The following is a 19765-nucleotide window of genomic DNA, read 5'->3' on the forward strand; positions in this document are numbered from 1 at the left end:
AAGGGGACAATTATCCGATTGACAAAGCTGAGGGTGCGTGTGAATTGTCATGATGAAGGAACAATGAATTGTCTCGCTACAACTCTGATCTCTTTTTGCGGATTTTTTCATGTAACCGGTAAAACGTCTTGATATTACACACAGTTCACCGTTTCACCTTGAGGCAACAATTCAAAATGCACAATTTCATTAAAATTGCAAAAAATAGAGAGCATCACTTAGACAATGGATGGAAACTGACGTGCTTTCTTGAGGCGTGGAGATCCTTTCCTGTTCCATTGTGATGATTGAACTTTTGTCTCCCGTTATGACTCTTGCATGAATGTTTCATCGTCATTTGCTTGTGAAAGAAGTTGCCAACAAATGTCCACTCGATGTTCTTTCTACCGTTCGATCATCAAACGAGGAAGAAACTTTGCTTCAAATCGTTGCATGTCCAATTTTTCAATCAAAATGTCATGGCATCATCCAGTTGAGATGCTTACCTCTTCTGTAAGTTCTCTGACAATCGATAGGCGATTTGCACGCACCAGATCGTCGATTTTCTGAACGTGGGTCTCATCAGTTGAAGTCGAAACCCTTCCTTATCGAGGATCATCTTTAATCAATCGACTGACGACCCTTTTAAATCGTGAAAAACATTCGTAATATTGCGTACACGCATAATTTTACGATGTATCGTTGCTCCCGAAAATCGCGTTTAATACTTAAAAACGTTGCACTAAATAACAAAAACACGAAAACTAAACGAGATATCAACAACCTAATAACATGTGGTTACAGAGGTTATGCGGAACACAATGCCGCCAACAGCATATCACTAAATATCTCCGTTGGCGCGTAATTAAAAATGTTTAGTTATTTTCTTACTTAACAGACCTCGTAATTATTTGATTAATTTTTTATTCACATTATACCATTTCATCTACTTATAAAATTAGTGGTTATTGATTATTGTAGAAGATATAACTATTATGGTTTTGTCCTTAATAAATTTTATTTCAATTATGCCATAGGTTTTTAAATATTAATCGTGCAATAATTAGAATACAACTGGGAAAAAGATAAAACTGTTGGGTAAATAAATACCTAACATTTATTAACGGGGTCTCAACTAACTTCCTTCATTAAATTATGTTTATCAACAGTACACTGCATTTAGAGAATAACTGTTATAAAAAAATTTTGTGAGAAATACTTGGACCCTGTTGCTTGACCTCTTATAACATTTTAATAACAATAAAACTTGAAAAAAAAAATTAGCACGGTGATGGTGCCTTGTTCAATGGGGTGAAAAATCAGGCCAAAATATATACATAACCAAATTTTAATTATTTTGATAAATGGGTTTTCAAAATACAAGACAAAACTGTTTAGAAATAACAATGAATTTCCTACAACCACTAATTCGAACCGACTTAAAACTTTGGAATTTTAAATAATAAGTATTTTCATTGCAATAAAGTTCAATTTTCTATGATCATTAAACAAAAATAAATCCAATCTGTGCCCCATATATTTAGAAATTTTTCGGTTATTTTCGAAGAATTTATGTCGGGTCGTCCAGAGATATGAATCAAATTATTGGTCAACACATGTACTTAACATATACATATAGAATAACTTAGAAATAAATGTGACTTTTCTTTGGCACAATCGGTAATCTTTCTAAAAATGAATTTTAATAATGAAATTTTGTACACTAACACAAAAGTGAAGAAGGAATAAATTAAGATGATCTAATTCTTTTAGTATATCTTTGAAGCAAATTATTAAGCTTCAAACTCAATAGTAATATTATAATATACAACGAATACTAACTACACTTACTTCTATAATATTAACAACTCAATTTATTTCTGGCATCTATCTGAATTATGTAATATATTCACGTATATAATAACAAAATATTAACAATACATAAATAAAAAAGGTCATCTTTGGTTTTAATCAAAGTAGTAAAACAAGTTTTTTTCCCCAAGTCGCTTGATAAGTTTACGATTTATATTTTTCTATATCGCATACAAAACTTTATCAGAATATATTAACATTAAAATCCTACAATTTAGTGGATGTTGTTAGTCAAACTTTGTTAGATCTACTTCACAATGAATTAACAATAGCTTCTTGCAACTGTACATAAAATAAGTGACAAAATATTTACAAAATGCAAATGAATAGTGAAATTACATTTGAACTTGATGAGTGAACAAAACTTCCAATATCGGGCAACAAGCAATCTTAATGAAATGCATTGAGAACCCTTGTACAGCAGTATTAAACTTGCTACATATTGTACAACAGCATCACCTAGAATAATTGTCTCAATATTTTTTTCAGCAATAGGAATGCTGTTACTACTATTTCAGAGCATTATGTCTGAGTAGCTGAATAACAGTTCTCCTTAAATAATGGAGAAAGCTGAGAAATGTGGTAAAGCTCAATCCAGAAATGTGGTATCAAAAGGAAGGGGGAACTCTAGTCACACAGATAGGTAATCAATTAATACAGTTAAATAATTATTAACAAATCTTGTTAGCTTTATAATGGGTTATTGCTTGGTCCATGAGATGGCAGGATCTCACAGCATATGATTTTTTTTGGTGATGCTTTGTGAAAGTGATCATCCCACAAAATTCAAAGAAAAAATAGAATGATAAGTTTAATCAAATTTAAGCTTTTTTTTTGTTATTGTTTTTTATATCAAAATGGTATCGTCCATTATGAATTTTAGGAGGCTGTACAGTCAACAGTAACAGTTTTAAGCCATTTACAAGGGGGAATCCAAAGAAAACAACCTCATACGTGGGGAAACAATTCTTGGATTTTGCACCACGATCATGGTCCAGCTCACACTTTACTATTAATTCATCATTACTTGACTAAAAATAAAACAATACTGTGACGCAGCACAAAGAGAACATTAAAAGAACAACAATTTGCAGTTATAGACAAAATAAAGAGAAAAAAAAACAAACCGCTAAATGAATTTATGGCCATACCAAAAGATGCTATCCATAAATGTTTTGAGGATTAGAAGAAATGCCGGCATAAGTGTGTAGGATATCTCTGTGGACTACTTTGAAGGGGGACATTATCAAAATGAAAAAAATAAATAAATCCCTTTTAATACAAATTACAATTCTTGTTATATTTCTATTGCAACTGGTGTGCTGCTAAACTTAACTTGACTTAAAGAATCAGAATTAAAGTGGTGCCACCAGCAGGATGTATTCTTTTTAAAATGAAGTTAAATTCTATCAAATAAACCATCGATTCGTAGTAACAGTTCTTTTTTAAATGTATAAGTAAACAAATTAAGAAATTCTTAAAATCATCTATTTTATGACCTCAATCATTACATCTGCAATCGACTTCATATTCTCAAACAAGGGAATATCTTAGATGTTTGAATTTATGTTTTTATTAATTGCAGGTGAAATCCTATTACATAAAAATTACAATATTATAAAATTGAAAAATTAACTTTTTGGTTAAGGAAAAAATAACACGATACGTGCATCTGTATTGAAAAGCACATGTACTTCTACAAGATAAAAAATATCACAACCGGTTTATAAAATCTTTTTTAATTACTTTGATTTTTTCCATTTACAGTGGTGTCTTCAGACTACATTATTCAGAATCATAACAGACATCTTAATTCGGATCATGTTTTAGATTTATAAATCACCTCCTATAATTAATTATTGGGAATTCAGATTTATCCACTGAACCATTAACAGTATAGAAATCATACCGCTATTCTTTACAAGAACTACATAACCCTACTCAACAGATGGTACAAAGATGCGCCAGCATTTAAATGAGTATTTTATTTTCCTAGAAGTTCAAAATTTTTTTATGAATTTTATGCAGTCTTATATTATAATAGTGGAATTTGTTTCTTATGTGTATCTGGACAAACTTAATTCATTTTTTTAATCGTTTAAACATTAAATGTTAACATGACAAACACTCATTAATACAAACATTAAATCATGTTAATGATTTAATGTTGAAAAAATCCATAATTGTCAGGTTATACCTATAAATAAATTTTTACTACAATTTACTAATAAAAAAAAATACTGAATCAAAGCTGTAAAACAGCAACACCGTTGTAGGCAAAAATAATTTTTTCTACCATAAAATCAAGCATTAAAAGCATTTATGTTCAATTTACACTCTTGTGCATGCACACAAATTATTTAATACATGTTTGGTCAAGATTAGTAAGAGTACTAACTAAATTTATTAAAGTGGCAATTTCATTAACTTGTAAAACCTTTCGGCAAGTCCAATGTTTTCTCATAAATTGCATAATACTTTAAAATAATGTTATAATGTTATCAAATATGATGTTTTTAATACATTATTTTATATATTACTCTAATAAATACCTTATTTTAAATATTTACTTTTATAATAATAATAATAAGAATGTGACAAGTTAAAAGTATACTAACAAAAAATTTGATTTGTTATTATAAATAAAAAATCTCTCAAATCTGGTGGTTATTAGTAATTAAATTAATTCTAAAATTTCTTGTTGAAATCAAAAACTAGGTAATGCTAAAAAAATCACACGCACACACACAGTTTGCTCAGTACAATTAAAACCAAATAAGCTGTTTCTTATGTAATAATTAGTGCCTAAAAATTCTGAAATGCATTTTTTTATTAATTTAAATTCTTGTAACTTGGCTAAACTTCTTCTTGAAGTAGTCTCCATGTTGAAGGCAATCATTAAGGGGATCTTAATTTAGAAGCTGCTACTAGGAACAAGTCACTAAATTAACATTCAAAGTACTCTCTCTAATTATGTAGCCATGACATTTTTCTGTGATCTTTCCCTGTTTTATCATATGTAGAATAACATATTTTGTCCCTTGAACTATGTGACCAAGTTATAATAAATTCCTGTTCTTAACTGTTTCTACAATTTCAACTAGCTTCCCAAAATTTCAATGATCACAAACTTAACTGTCCAAGATATTAAATTTCAATTATAAAGTTACATTTCAAAGCTTTTCAAGGATTACTGAGTTTAGAGTTCATCCCTCCATTTTAAAGAAGAAATGAATTAAAATTCAGCTTGAATTAAAAATTTTGATAATATTATTCTGAATTTTACTTTATTTACATTATATGATTCATTAAAATGTCATTTTCATGTTTGTAAATAAAACAATAAAAATACTTGTAATTAATGAGAAAATGTTTAATAGAAGATTCATACTAAGGAAATAATACCTGAGAGAATTATTTATCTGAAATTTAAGTAGCCTTGTTTTGGCTAAACAGTGCACAATTCAATCACACTTTTGAACACCCTATTATCAAAAATTTAAGTTACCCTATTATCAAATTTGAACACCCTATTATCTATTCCTATTACCTTTTGAACACCCTATTATCAAATAAGTACTATAGTTTTTCAGCAAACAGTCAATCTTATCTATGTAAATTAACTGTACTGCTGTATGGGGGGGTAACACTTTCTATTGTACTAGCCTTTTCATAAACATTAAATACCCACTTAGTGTGATGCACATAAATAAATAAACTACGGTAAAATTGCACATGTTGCTTAATGTTGTTTTCTCAAATCATGATAAATAAAAATTAGTTAACTATTATACCATCACTATTTCTTTCAACACTATCTGCCATTAATCCCTTGCTAACATTTTTATATTTCAACGATAATTATTACACATTACATTAAATTAAATTGTAGGTGATATAAATTTATAGTCTAACGGGTTCAGTTTTAAACATTACAAATTTATTTTTCAATTACTGCTTGAGAATCATCTTCTAGACTGAGATAAAAGTCTGATTAATATCCGACATCAGTAATCATTATTATCCGTGTTATCTGAGCTCATTGGATCATCATTAGCCCTAAGTGCTCTTAAATTACTTTCACTATCCTTGCCTTCTGGCTAAGCCTTCACTGATTGACTCTCATTAACAAGAGCTGACTGACTGCATATCAGTTGATGAATGTAAGTAATAACAGTATGTTTTTAATCCATCCATATGCTATTTGTTATCAAAAATCTTGTTTCTTTAATTTCAATATTACTGGATTAAAAGTACCCTGACTGTATCTACTTTGGCAGCATACTTTCAGTTCAAAAGTTTTCGGTGCAAAACTTTCAGTTTTGCATTACTTTTAACCTGCAGATTGATAAATATGTAGGTTAGGTATTCTAGGCAAATCTTAATATCACTTTCTTCCATAAGAGCTAGATATGGAGGAATATGTCTGTAGCTTTTAAACTTCATAATCAATTTAAAATACTAATATCAACATTAGTTTGTAAGAACTAGACAACCTTTACACATAGTCCAGCAAAATATTTCATCCATTTGTAGGATAAACTGATACTGTACTACTATAAAATGTATATGTAAAATAAGGCATTAAACTTAACTTTAGTAATGATAATAAATAAATTATAATTTAAAATAATTTACTGTGATTATATTCAGATATGACTAAATTTATGACTTCCTACTATTTGAGTGCCATGCATCAACAATAAATTATTAACATAAAAAATAAATACAGAAAAGCCCTAGTAATCTGACACTCCAAAATGACAGATAATCTAAACAGACATTCAAGAAGAAATAAACACATGTTTATTTTTTTAAAATCTGTAACTAGAATTGCTTACAGTTTAAAAACAATTCACAGAACTTCTTCGGAATCAGACAGCCACTTTTTTCAATTTTATATAACTTAATACTTGTAAAATTACTTGTTTTTGAATACTTAATTAAAAGTATGTTGCAAAATTTATAATTATAATTTAACCATACTTAACCTATGCTCGCTAACCTTGACTAGCGAGCAAAGCAAGTATAGGTTAAGCTTGGTTAGATAATTTCTCTGCAAATGGTAAAATTTTTAAAAATCTTAAAAAATGAAAATTATGTAAGCATACTTTAAAAAAATTGAAAAACATGGCTGTCGAATTCTGAAAAAGAACCCAATTTACTGACAAACAACATATACTGATTAATTATTAGTGTAACTAAACTAAAATATGATACTGACACAATCTGTTTATAAATTTTTATTTAAATTACATGATCTTTATATAATTTCATATTTCATTATATTAAGGTTGCATAATATATAATTGATAACAATTAAATGTTACAGATATCTTTTCAGTACATGCCCATCCCATGCCAATAAATCAAACAGCCAACATAGGGACGCTGATTCAATGTCTTCCCAATGTTTCATACATAAAACATCATTGGGTGGGGCCATAATGTTATCTGATATAGCTCAGAGCTATCTTAAGTGCTGGTATATGTAGTAAGCAAAATAACTGATAGTAGTTTTTGTAAATTGTACTTCAATTTTCCTTGCAACCATCATAAATGTAATCTTGATATTGGTGTAACTTTTGCGACCAAATTCATTGTTATTTGCTGTGAATTCAATAACATCATTAATTTTCATAATAGACAATTGTTTTGTAAAGTTCAGTATCCGTTGTATGTTCATCAGAAAGTTTGTTTACATAAAAGTTGATAACTTTATGCATAATATTTTTGTGTTTTAGTTACCGCGACACTGAGTCCTGAAATTGCATTTTTTTAATTTAATATATAGTGTAATGTTTTCGACAAATTCTAAAATAAATTACTTTTTTTCAATACAATAAGATTTGCAATACTTTCTATTCAAAAGAATGTAAAACAGGATAACATTAGAAGAAAGAAAGGTAGTTAAAATGTTGCCATAATTAAGCCTAAGTGTTGGTTCTAATTGGTTTGGTTCAAAGAAATAAAATAAATATCAAATTACTGTCATTAATAAATCGTCAACATCTTTAAATTACTACCAATACTGTTTCTTTTTTCCTTGTTTTTATATTTTATAATTTTTATTAAAAAAGTAAAAATAATTTTATAAAATGTAATAAATTATATTATAAAGTTTATTATATATTTAATATTTTAATTATAAATTAAATTATTTAATTAATAATGAGTATTTACACTTTTAATGATAATAAAAATTAAAAAAATAGTAATAAAAATAACTAAACAAGTGGCTTTTTTAAATAAAATATTTTTTCATTAAAAAATCTGAAAAGGAAAGTTAAATTATGGAATAATAGCCAAATATAATCTCAATCATTGAGACTATGATGGCTGTTAAGGATGGCTTAGAAACACTGGTGCAAACAAAATGATATCATTTGTAATTATTAAAATGAAAGAACTATCACTAAATTATTATTATATCTTCTTTACTATTATAATAATTAAAGATTCATTCATTGAAATGGAAGAAAAATTAATCAATGCAGACATTTAATTATACACATTTACATTCCTTTATCAGTTACAAAGAAATTTATTTTAGTGATAAGTAATCAATATAACTAATGATTAGTTTAATAACAATGAATAATACAGATTTTTCTTGTAGTAACTTGCCAACAGTCAACATCAATTATAAAAAAAAATTATTTTAAAAAACAAAAAGTAAAATTTTGTAGGAAAACCAATTTTTTTTATTCACCACAAAAGCTGCGTATGAGAATACAGTAAAAAAATTTTTGTAGCTTATTAAAAAATACCAGTTCTGACTGTGAACCATATTTTTACAGGTAGTCACTAAAATACTGTATACAACTGATAGTGCAATAAATATGCATCACTACTGGTATGGCCATTAAATTCTTATAATGAACTGTATTGTCCTTCATAATTCAATTAAAAAGAAAGACAATGTATTATATAAAAAAAGGAAATCATCAAAAATTAAGTACACTTCTGTCAAATTTACAATAAATTACTGTAATAAGAAGTTAAAAGTTAAACTGTTAAAGTTGAAATTACTGTAAGAAAATATTGAGGAATAAACAACCAAACCTTTTCATAATGAGGGGTTGCCAACCCCACATATGAAAATTTTTAAATAAATAAAACCATAAAAATACATAGATATACTAAATGAATAAACATAATTCATCTCATAATCCTAAAGTATCAACATTAACAAAAAAACTGTTGAAAAATTTCAAATTGAATCTGAAGCACTGAACACAGCTGTTGTAGTATCACGAAGGAAGATTACAATAACAACTGAAAGTATTCTGATAAAAGAAAAAAATGTACATAAGTATGAATTTCATTAAAAAAATGTAATATTTTTGTATAAAAAAAAAAATTTTCGGGGTGCATCATCATGTTCTGAATTAAACAATTCAAATATAAAAATGTCTAGTACAGTTATGATACATATAAAACAATTTGAATTTTGTAAATATTTTATTGTTCAACTAGGTTTATTGCGATTTCAGATTTCATAAAACTGTTAGGTGTGGGGATGCACAGTTTTTTGGAAAGAAAAACCAAAGCTGTCTACTGCAAAATTTATAAGATTGACAGTTCATAGACTAAAGGTAATATGCAAAATAAACTTGCAATACATATAATTGTATTACCATTAATGTTTGTAATTGTATAGTATATCATACATTGTTAAATAAAATAACAAACATAACCTCAACTCAAAAAAAAAAAATCTTACAACATAATAGCAAATATCCATTGTTAATTAACATTAAATTAATTACAAATTCAAGAATCCAGACATCATGGAATATACATAATATGGTATGGATTATATAGTAAGTAATATTATAATAATATGGTAACACCATGCATTATGGATAGGATGATGCAAGTTAAAATACAAAAAAAATCCTTTGCGGTTAAAGCTGGAATCAGATCTATATATATATAGAAAAAAATTATAATAAAAACATGGGAAAAGGTAAATATGTAATTGGATTAGCACAGAAAAGAAAAGTAATATGAAACCAATCTAATGATTGATAACTCCAGAACAGAAAGAAAAGGAAAGCAATATAAAACCAATCTAATCTTATCAAATATAACTAGTGCAACCAGTATCTTTGATTTACAATACATTAATATGAAAACAACTGATTGCTTGTCACTGGTCATCTGATACAGCATACAGTTCAAATTAACTGATACCAAACACTTATTAAAATATTAACATAATTTAATAGTACATTTATGTAGGAACTAGATAATTTTTACAAAATATATTTCATATACACCTTCACGTATTCATTTACACACAAAATACGGTTACAACATAATGTTATTTAAAAACGTTCAACTGGCGATAAACCTCCACAGTACGTTTCCTTACAATTATGTAAATTGCCTTTATTATATCAAAAGGGCAATTACAAAATTACTATTAATAAATTAAAATTAGAATATAAACATAAATTGTAACCTAGTATTATTAACCTTGGATACGTTCATTGTTTTGTCTAACCTAACATATAAAATCAAAAGATATTAATGCAACTACTACACAATTCTCTAACATTTTAGAACTGACAAGTAAATTAATAAATTATAGAAAATAAAATTAACCTGATAAAAATAATTTTATCCTAAATCTCGATACCCCACCCACCTTACCAATCAGCAATATAGGTGGCAATTCAATCACCTCTAAAAATTGCACTCGAATGGTCTCGCATTAAAATTCATACTAATGTAACACAAACAGATTATACAAGAATACGTAATTGATGTCATATTTACTACTTACAGCATTCAAAGAGACAAATTTCTTTCAACCAGACACATAAATGCATACGCAATTCCCATAACAAATTCCATACATAATAAACTAACAGAGTACTCAATAGAATATTTCCATGGCCAATTCAATTGCCATAAAAATTTATCTTAACATGGTAAATTTTAGATGGCACAAAATAAACGATAAAAACATTAACAAACTTATTAAAAAAAATAAAAACTATTGCACAAATATTATATTTGAGAGATATAAAAACCTTAAACAAAATGTTATACCACAATAATGCAGATTATTACATAAGTAATGGAGACACGTAAGAAACCACTAAGAATAGAATATTATGGTAGTCGTGCTCAGCTGTTTATTTATAAGGGTGCATGACGGTGACTAAACAAGAGGATTGTTTTGATTATTTATAATAAATTACTAATTGTATTCTTGAGGTAGGGTAGTTTTCAATAATAAACGATGTAGTTAACTGGTGTATTTATGTAAATAGATGTGTGTTTTATTTTTTTTGTAGTAATACGTCTTTGTAGTAAATATGGCTGCAAGAGCTGCACATACTACTTCGTCTTTACTGTCAAAACCATCGATTTTTGAAGTTATCGCCCAGGAATCATTGGCTGACGATGTTCGTCCTGCTTATAATCGTGTTATAAAATTTTTATCGACTTGTAATCCAGAACGTTATGGTTGGGTTGATTATTGGTGTGATGAAATATATTTATTATTTAACAGTTTTTTACAGTATAATTATTTAAAGCATCGTAGTGGTTCTTTTGAGGAAACTTTCTATGGTTTAGAAAGAGTATCATTAAAATTAAATCGTAATCCATTACTTTCTAGTAAGCAGAAATTTTTATCCCTAATTTGCCTTTCTGTTTTGCCGTATTTGAATTCAAAGTGGGAAAAACAAGCCGAAAAGTACAGTCTGCAAAACGCCGATAATGATGCGTTATTTAGTATTCCGCATAATTTCAGCGAAATTTTCGTTAAATTTTATCGATTATGCCACTTTACTTGGAGAAGTATCTCGTTAATGCAGTATATTTTATATATGACAGGTCGTTCAAAAAGTCATTCCCTTTTACTACGTTTGATTAATGTTTCTTTAATATATAGAAATGATAGAGAACATAAAACAATTCGTGAATTATGGAAAAGTGCTTGGAAAGATAGATCTAATTTTCCTAATATATCTGCTGAACTACTTATAAGAACAGTTACTTTCGCAATGGAAACTGGTGCCTTCTTTTTACAATGTTTAAATTGGTATCACTCAAATCAAAATGAACAGACTATAAATGTTCTTCCTACACCAAAACCACCAAAAAACCATGATAGCGATGTGTCTTCAAAGGTTTGCCCTATTTGCCACAAAAAGAGAAAAATAGAGACTGCTCTTATAACTTCTGGAGAAGTATTTTGTTTTAAGTGTATTATACTGGCAGTAAATGAAACAGGGAAGTGTCCAGTTACTGGAATTCCATCAACAATTAATGACTTGATCAGGATTTATCATCAGTGATTATTTAAAGTAATTATTTTGTTTTTTTGTTTATATATGTATATATATTATGAAATCTAATTAGGTTTGGGATAAATTTATTGCATTGGATATACATTTGTTAATAATATTTAGGAAATTTTAGTAATTAGGCCTAATATTTAATTAAGTTCAAAGATGAGAAGGTTTTTCAATCTAATTGGATATTTGTTTCTAGAATCATTTTTGAAAATTTAAATACTGCTATTGCTCATTAAGCTGTTCTCATTATTGTGGAAGAAGTTAAAAGCATTTTAACGTTATTTAACCTTTTGTTTAAATTGAACAGAAATTGACAAAAATTATTTTTTTTTATATCCAAATTCCTTTATGGGATCTGAATTTCATTTCAGGAGATAATGACATATTACATACTTGATGTAGATTACAGGTAAAGCAAGAGACCCAGCTTTATCTAGTAAACAGTTTGGTCTTCTTTGCACAATCCCTGGATAAGAAAAAGATTTGCTGAACAACCTCTGATTACAGCAAGAGATTTTGGTGTCTGCACTCCCATCAGGAAAGCAGCTGCCCATCACCTAATGTCACCTAACCGCTAGACAGACCATGTACACAATTGGTTCAACTGGTATCATCATTTTCAAACAAAAAGGAAATTAGAATGAAGGAAAGAGGAGATAATAATTACAGGGACTGCAATCCCTTTTAAAAGATTTGAGTACTTTATTGTTTTGAAGATAAATTTACTTCAAAGAAATGAAAAATTAATTGCTGGATGTGTTTAAAACATCATTTACAACATTATCATATTCTTAAGAAACTAAACTGTAAAATATTTATATAAAAATGGAAATAAATATTACAATTATATACATATAAATTTTAATTTTGGTTGTAAAGTTTTTGGGATGTAAGAAAGAGTGAAAATAAAATTATGTATGTTCTAAAGATTAGTAAACTTAGAAATAAATATTACAATTATATACATATAAATTTTCATTTTGGTTGTAAAATTCTTGGGTTGTAAGAAAGTGAAAATAAAATTATGTATGTTCTAAACAGGATTAGTAAACTTTTATAAATTGATTAAATTTTATTTAACATGATGCTTAATGAACTCTAATTTAAAAATATTTTGTTTAGCTGTCACCATAAAGATTTTGTTGCAGATCTATTTTTATTTAATATTATCCGTATCAAGTGCCAATTTGTTGATCATCTTTTTAATTACTACAGCCTCAGGAAGTAATGCTGATTATTGTTGAAATAATTAAAATAATGTACAAAAAAGTTAATTTAACAATGAAATTCACCTCATTAATATTGTTACTAAAATTCATATGCTATTTTCACGTGTACAAAAAAAACATATGTACAAGGTATTTTTTTTTTTATATATAAGCAATTAATCTTTATACAAGAAGCAAGTTAAAATAAACTTTTATTATTTACTTTATTTATTTTTTGTTTCAGGTACAATTAATTGGAACTGTAACATAATATAAAATAAAGTATTGATAAATATATACATGTGTTCTTCCAAAAAAGGGATTAATGAAGATCAAAGCTATCAGTACTCTTCCAGTACTAAGAAAATATTAAATGAAACGCAAGATAATCTTCATATGGCTATGACAACTATAGAATATTATATGTTATTGTTATTATTAGTTATACCTGTAAAATTATTCTTTGATTTATGGGCATGGTTAGGTTGGGAGCTTTTTAAAAATAATTAATATTCCAGAGGGAAATTATATATTTACATAATAATTATTATAAATGATTTAACATCCAACAAGTATTCATACTGTTTTATTTTATGTAGAACATTTTATGTTTCTATTTAACTTCTATATTTTTTTCACAGTATTAATAATTAGATAAACATTATATTTATTTAATACATAGAGCCAAAATGACTTCATCTGTGAATGGAAATGAAGAAGAGGATTTCTTAGAAGATAAATCATACGAAATTATTAATTTTCCTCCAGAAGTTCAAAGTGCTATTGATCAGGTTATTCCGAGCACTGATCCGTTAAGTTTACCGGACTTTAATGCTATTGATTATATTAATTCTTTATTTCCTACAGAACAGTCATTATCAAATATTGATGATGTTATTAGTAAAATGGAATGCAAAATACGAGATATCGATGATCAAATACGAACTGTTGTACGTGGTCAAACAAATGTCGGTCAAGATGGAAGAAGTGCGCTAGAAGATGCACAGCGTGTTATTCGACAGTTATTTCTACAAATTTCAGAAATAAAAGCCAAAGCTGAACGTTCTGAAGAAACTGTCAGAGAAATAACACAAGATATTAAACAATTAGATTGTGCTAAACGTAATTTAACTTCAGCAATAACAACTTTAAATCATTTACATATGTTAGTGGGTGGTGTTGATTCATTAAAAATGTTAACAAAAAAACGACAGTATGGTGAAATAGTTATGCCATTACAAGCTATAACTGAAGTAATGAAACATTTTGATAGCTATCTAGATATACCACAGATTAAACAATTAGCTGATGAAGTCTCTGACATACAGGTTGCACTAGCGACTCAAATAACATCAGATTTTCATGAAGCATTCACTGGGCCACAATCGAAGAATTTTGTACCGAATCGTCAACTTGCTGAAGCATGTCATGTTGTTTCAATTTTGGATCCTAAAGTTAAAAAAGATTTATTAAAATGGTTTGTTAATCTACAATTAAATGAATACAGTCATTTATTTCATGAAAGTGAAGATATTGCTTGGTTAGATAAATTGGATATGAGATATACATGGTTTAAAAAACATCTGTTACAATGTGAAGATAAATTTGGTGCTATGTTTCCATCACATTGGGATGTTTCTGAAAGAATTACTGTTGAATTTTGTCATATGACTAGACAAGAACTAACAAAAATAATGGCGAAACGTAAAAATGAAATCGATGTTAAGTTATTATTATTTGCTATACAACGTACAGCTGCTCTTGAAAATTTATTAGCACAAAGATTTAGTGGTGTAACACTTTTAGAAGATTCTAGCAGTAAGTATGCTATATCTAAACAAGCTGTTAAACAAAAAGAAGATTATGATGAATCATTAAATCCGTTCAATGAAGAGCTTAAAGATACTGTTAAAACTGAAAACAAACAACCATTATCTCCATTTCATAATATTATAGGGGAGTGTTTTTTACCATATCTTTATATCTACATTGAAAGTTTAGATAATAATTTATATGAATTAATGGAACGATTTATATCTGATGCTAAAAATGATTTTGGGCAAAGTGTTAATCAAGAGGCTGCTGGAGTTGTAACAATATCAAGAGCTGTACAAGGTGTTTTACCATCCTGTGCTGATCTATTTGTTTTTTATAAAAAATGTTTAGTTCAATGTACACAGTTATCGAATGGACAACCTATGTTAGGTTTAGCTACAGTATTTCAGAAATATTTACGAGAATATGCATTGAATGTTTTGCAAAACAATTTACCTAAAGTAAGCGGTAGCACTACATCATTTCCAGCAAGTGTTTCTAATATTACACGCGATTTTCGTGACCGTGTTGATTTATCAGCTGCTGCTGGTATTATACAAACATTTTTAAAGGAAGGCGATAATACCAGATTTACCAAACAAGAACAGGCACGTATTTGTTGTATATTGACAACAGCTGAATACTGTTTAGAAACAACAAGACAACTTGAAGAAAAACTTAAAGAAAAGGTGGATCCATCGTTAACTGATAAGATTAATTTATCCCAGGAACAAGATATATTCCATAATGTTATATCAAACTGCATACAGTTACTCGTTCAAGATTTAGAAATCGCTTGTGAACCTGCTTTAACAACAATGATTCGAATGCAGTGGCAAAATGTTGAGTCCGTTGGGGATCAGAGTAGTTACGTTACAGCAATAACCGCACACCTTAAATCTACAGTGCCATTAATACGTGATAATTTATCATCTTCTAGAAAATATTTTACTCAATTTTGTGTAAAATTTGCAAATTCATTTATACCTAAATTTATTCAAAATGTTTATAAATGTAAACCGATTAGTACGGTTGGTGCTGAACAGTTATTATTAGATACACATATGTTAAAAACTATTCTTTTAGATTTACCATCGATCGGTTCTAGTGTTAATCGTAAAGCTCCAGCAAGTTATACTAAAGTTGTTGTAAAAGGTATGACACGATGTGAAATGATATTAAAAGTTGTAATGGCACCGACTGAACCAGATACTTCATTCGTTGATCAGTTTTTAAAACTTTTACCGGAATCAGACATACAGGAATTCCAAAAAGTTTTAGAAATGAAAGGTTTAAAAACAGCTGATCGTAATCATTTAATTAATATGTTTAGACCAAGACATTCTTCTGGTTTCGTTTCTTCCACTGCTGCCACTGCAGTCAGTCCCAAACATGATACCAGCAGTATACGAAAGTTAAATAATCTAATAAGAAAGAATTATTAATGCATAAAAAATAAAACAAGGGGAAAAATTACTTTCTATCTTTACCTGTTTATTAGATAGGCAGTATTATTTTTACCTCTCAGTATTTTTATTTGCTTGCCTTTTTATTTTGATTGTTGTTTAGAAAAATTGTTAAGTTTCTGACCACTACTATTCAGTAAAAAAAAATAGGTAACATTAATTTGACTTAATAGCTGTCATAAAACAGTGTTTCAAAATTAATATATTTGAAAATGTATATATGATCAAGCATGTTTAATATTACATTATTTGGATATAATATTTCCTTGTGTTTTTTTTTTTAAACAAAATTTCATAATAAAAGAATACCAAATATTACATAACGTATTAGAAGTAAACATGATGTTTCAGTCCAGAAAACATTTTAATACAGTATTTTATTGTCTAATAACAATATGCATGATAGATGTATGAGTATCTTGTGCAACATAGTCTGTGAGATTTATACACCTACTAGTTGAAAAGTAGATGTTTAATGAAAGGTATAGCTGATTATTGACTAATTATAACTGTTTTAGCTTGCTGTTTATTCTTAAAAAGTTACAGAGAACTTTACAATATGTATTTGAGATCTAGTCAGTTTTTTTATAAACTAAGATATTTTAAACTAGATTTACATTTACTTTTTTTTATACAAATTTTGATTTAGTGAATATTTTTTATTCAGCCAAAACTATTATATGTCTTAAGTTATTAATTTGGAATCGAACATTTTAAATTCATTAAAAAAAAGTTCCTTTTAATTGAATAAATTAAAATGGCAACCTTATTAATTGAGCTTAGTGTCCCAATTGTACTTAACGCCCATCCAAAAGCAGCCACATATGCGCCACTTAATATTTAATGTTAGGATCATATTGGGCATCTGTGATCACTGTTCAAACATAGATTATATAGTCTGTAACCTAATCCATTTCTATTCTACAAGTTTATGGCTGCTTAGTGACCAATCTAGTTCTTCAACTTTATTGTATTTGGTGTTCAGATTTCTTTTAACTTTTTTTATTCCTTATGTTTTATTTTTTACATTGGTTTTCATTACTACTTTTTTTTTTTAATGGTATTATTAAATGGTAGTATTTATTAAATTATTACAAAAACCATTCCAAATTTATGATAGATTTGTATGAAAAATCTGTTGCATTTGATAATGTTGTCTTTGATAATAATACTAATTAATATCATTAACTTATAATAAAAATTATTTGAACCTATGTTTATATAAATTGTAAAATTTTTTTTTTAACTGTAAAAAAAGGAAATCATTCATATACAAAAATTATTATGATTGAAGTAGAAGCAATTTAGGTAAAATATGATGTAAACATGTAATTTAAAGAGGGCAATAATAAAAAAAAATAATGGCTTTTCAGGAAAGGTTACAGGAAATTATAAAAAAAAACCTAAATAAAAATATCTACTAAGTAGCAATCTTGTGTGATAGGTAAGGATGTAGGATTGTTATACAATCAACTTCTGATTATCAGTTATAATAACTGGGAAGAGGAACGTGGATAATCCAAAATCAGTAAAATGGCGGTTGATCCAAAAATAATATTTAATAAAGCAATGTGTTAAAATGAAATGATGTAATACTGTACTACAGTTCAGTATTTACTTTCACTATTATATTTACAACGGTAAATAATAAAATAAAATATAGTACACTACATTATTATATACCTGTAAAAGTAATATCTAGAAGTTTATAATAACATAATTTCACTACCACTAATACTATATGTAAATTAAATGTACATTCAGTAGGGTATGTACTGCGCAATGCTTTAACAAACAGTTAAAACCTGCATAGATAAAAATATTTTATTATATATAACTTAAAACTCAGCTTTTAACTATTTTTAAACATAGTCACCATTTAAATTCAAGCATTTGTCGTAGTATTTCTCCAATTTACAAATACCTTCTTCATAAATTTCAGCTGCCTGGATGCCTGTCCAACCTTTCATGGCATTTTAAAGTTCTTCTTCGTCATCGAAGTGCTGCAACGCAAGCCATTTCTTCACGTAAGTAAAGATATGAAAATCACTTGGCGCCAAGTCTGGGCTGTAAGGAGTATAAGCAAAAATGTCCCATTGGAATTGATTCAGAAGTTCTTGAGTTCTTTGAACACTGTGAGGTCAAACGTTTTTATGCAACAATACCGGATCACAGCATATCATGTCATTTGTTTTGGATGACTTGCCTAAGTTTCTTCAAAGTTTCACCGTAGATTTGCATCATAGCACTTTGATGACAAAGACACGGGGATATGTACAAACATAACCTAAAAGCACTATAACAACTCAACAATAACTATGGTTTGACACCTGAAACCCAGCTGGAAGAAATAAGTGCTGCCAACTGCTCCCTCTTAGAAATAAAACATTTCCTTTCCCCATGTAATTTATAAAATGCAAATTACAGTTTAGAGAATAAAGTATCTATTTAATTTGCAAAAAACTGAAAGCGATAGAAAAAATATACTAAATCCAAAAATAGTTTAAAAGCACCTAAAATTTGATGATCATCAAAGCTTATGCAGCACTGTATAATTAACTTGTATAAAAATAAAGAATATATTACGTCAGTAATCAGTGACTAAGTTACAAAAATATGTTAATTATATTTGTTAAACATGCTTCATCATATTAAGAAAAAAAAACTGTGGTTGTTCTATCTTAAGGGTTTGTTATACTGTTAAACTTGTAAGGTTTTTTCACTGTAAAACATTTTAATTGTATATTTTATAATGATATTAAAATTAATTTATTAATAAAAAAACTGTTTTTTTATTTGTTCATGGAGTCTATTCATGTATTTTTATAGACTTATTTGTCCAAGACAGACAGAAAGTTAATTTTTTCTCCTTGATAATTTATTTGTATAAATGTAATGTATATTATAAAGTATTTTCAATATTATTATAGTTTTTTATATTAATATTTAAACATTTACATTTTTAATAATTTTTCAGTAATTATTGTACCTTAAATCAATTTATCTTAATAAATTAATGACTGATAATTTATTCCAAAGTAAATTTACATTATTCCATTAATTATATTTTTTTATTTAAAATAAATAAGTTAATAGTGTAATGTAT

The 19765-nt window shown here is 27.5% G+C and overlaps 3 protein-coding genes across 5 annotated transcripts in view; 2 read left to right on the forward strand and 1 right to left on the reverse strand.

The window, feature by feature from the left end:
- LOC142329989 (rho GTPase-activating protein 44-like) overlaps positions 1-10772 on the reverse strand; it is a 90579-nt gene extending 79807 nt beyond the window's left edge. For all 3 annotated transcript variants that reach the window (XM_075374986.1, XM_075374985.1, XM_075374987.1), the window contains exon 1: positions 10646-10772. The gene's annotated coding sequence lies outside the window, so the exon portion shown is untranslated. The remainder of the gene's footprint in view (positions 1-10645) is intronic.
- A 219-nt stretch (positions 10773-10991) lies between these two features.
- Positions 10992-18073, forward strand: Vps53 (vacuolar protein sorting 53). Its single transcript, XM_075375976.1, has 2 exons — positions 10992-11082; positions 13623-18073. The coding sequence occupies exon 2, from the start codon at positions 14068-14070 to the stop codon at positions 16636-16638; it is 2571 nt and encodes an 856-aa protein (XP_075232091.1). The 5' UTR covers positions 10992-11082; positions 13623-14067; the 3' UTR covers positions 16639-18073.
- On the forward strand, positions 11184-12170 carry LOC142330456 (peroxisome assembly protein 12-B-like). Its single transcript, XM_075375696.1, has 2 exons — positions 11184-11352; positions 11707-12170. Exons 1-2 carry the CDS (start codon positions 11184-11186, stop codon positions 12168-12170), a joined length of 633 nt encoding a protein of 210 aa, XP_075231811.1.
- Positions 18074-19765: the final 1692 nt, after the last annotated feature.

Source organism: Lycorma delicatula, chromosome 9 (genome assembly GCF_047948215.1).
Source record: "Lycorma delicatula isolate Av1 chromosome 9, ASM4794821v1, whole genome shotgun sequence".
In the NCBI taxonomy this organism is placed as follows: domain Eukaryota; kingdom Metazoa; phylum Arthropoda; class Insecta; order Hemiptera; family Fulgoridae; genus Lycorma; species Lycorma delicatula.

What these genes read in the sequence shown, in the direction of transcription:
- LOC142330456 (XM_075375696.1), top strand. Translation starts at nt 11,184, where the DNA reads ATGGCTGCAAGAGCTGCACATACTACTTCGTCTTTACTGTCAAAACCA. An exon ending in TGGTTGGGTTGATTATTGGT is followed by an intron (nt 11,353 to 11,706) that starts GTGATGAAATAT and finishes TATATATGACAG; the next exon opens with GTCGTTCAAAAAGTCATTCC.
- Vps53 (XM_075375976.1), top strand. Translation starts at nt 14,068, where the DNA reads ATGACTTCATCTGTGAATGGAAATGAAGAAGAGGATTTCTTAGAAGAT.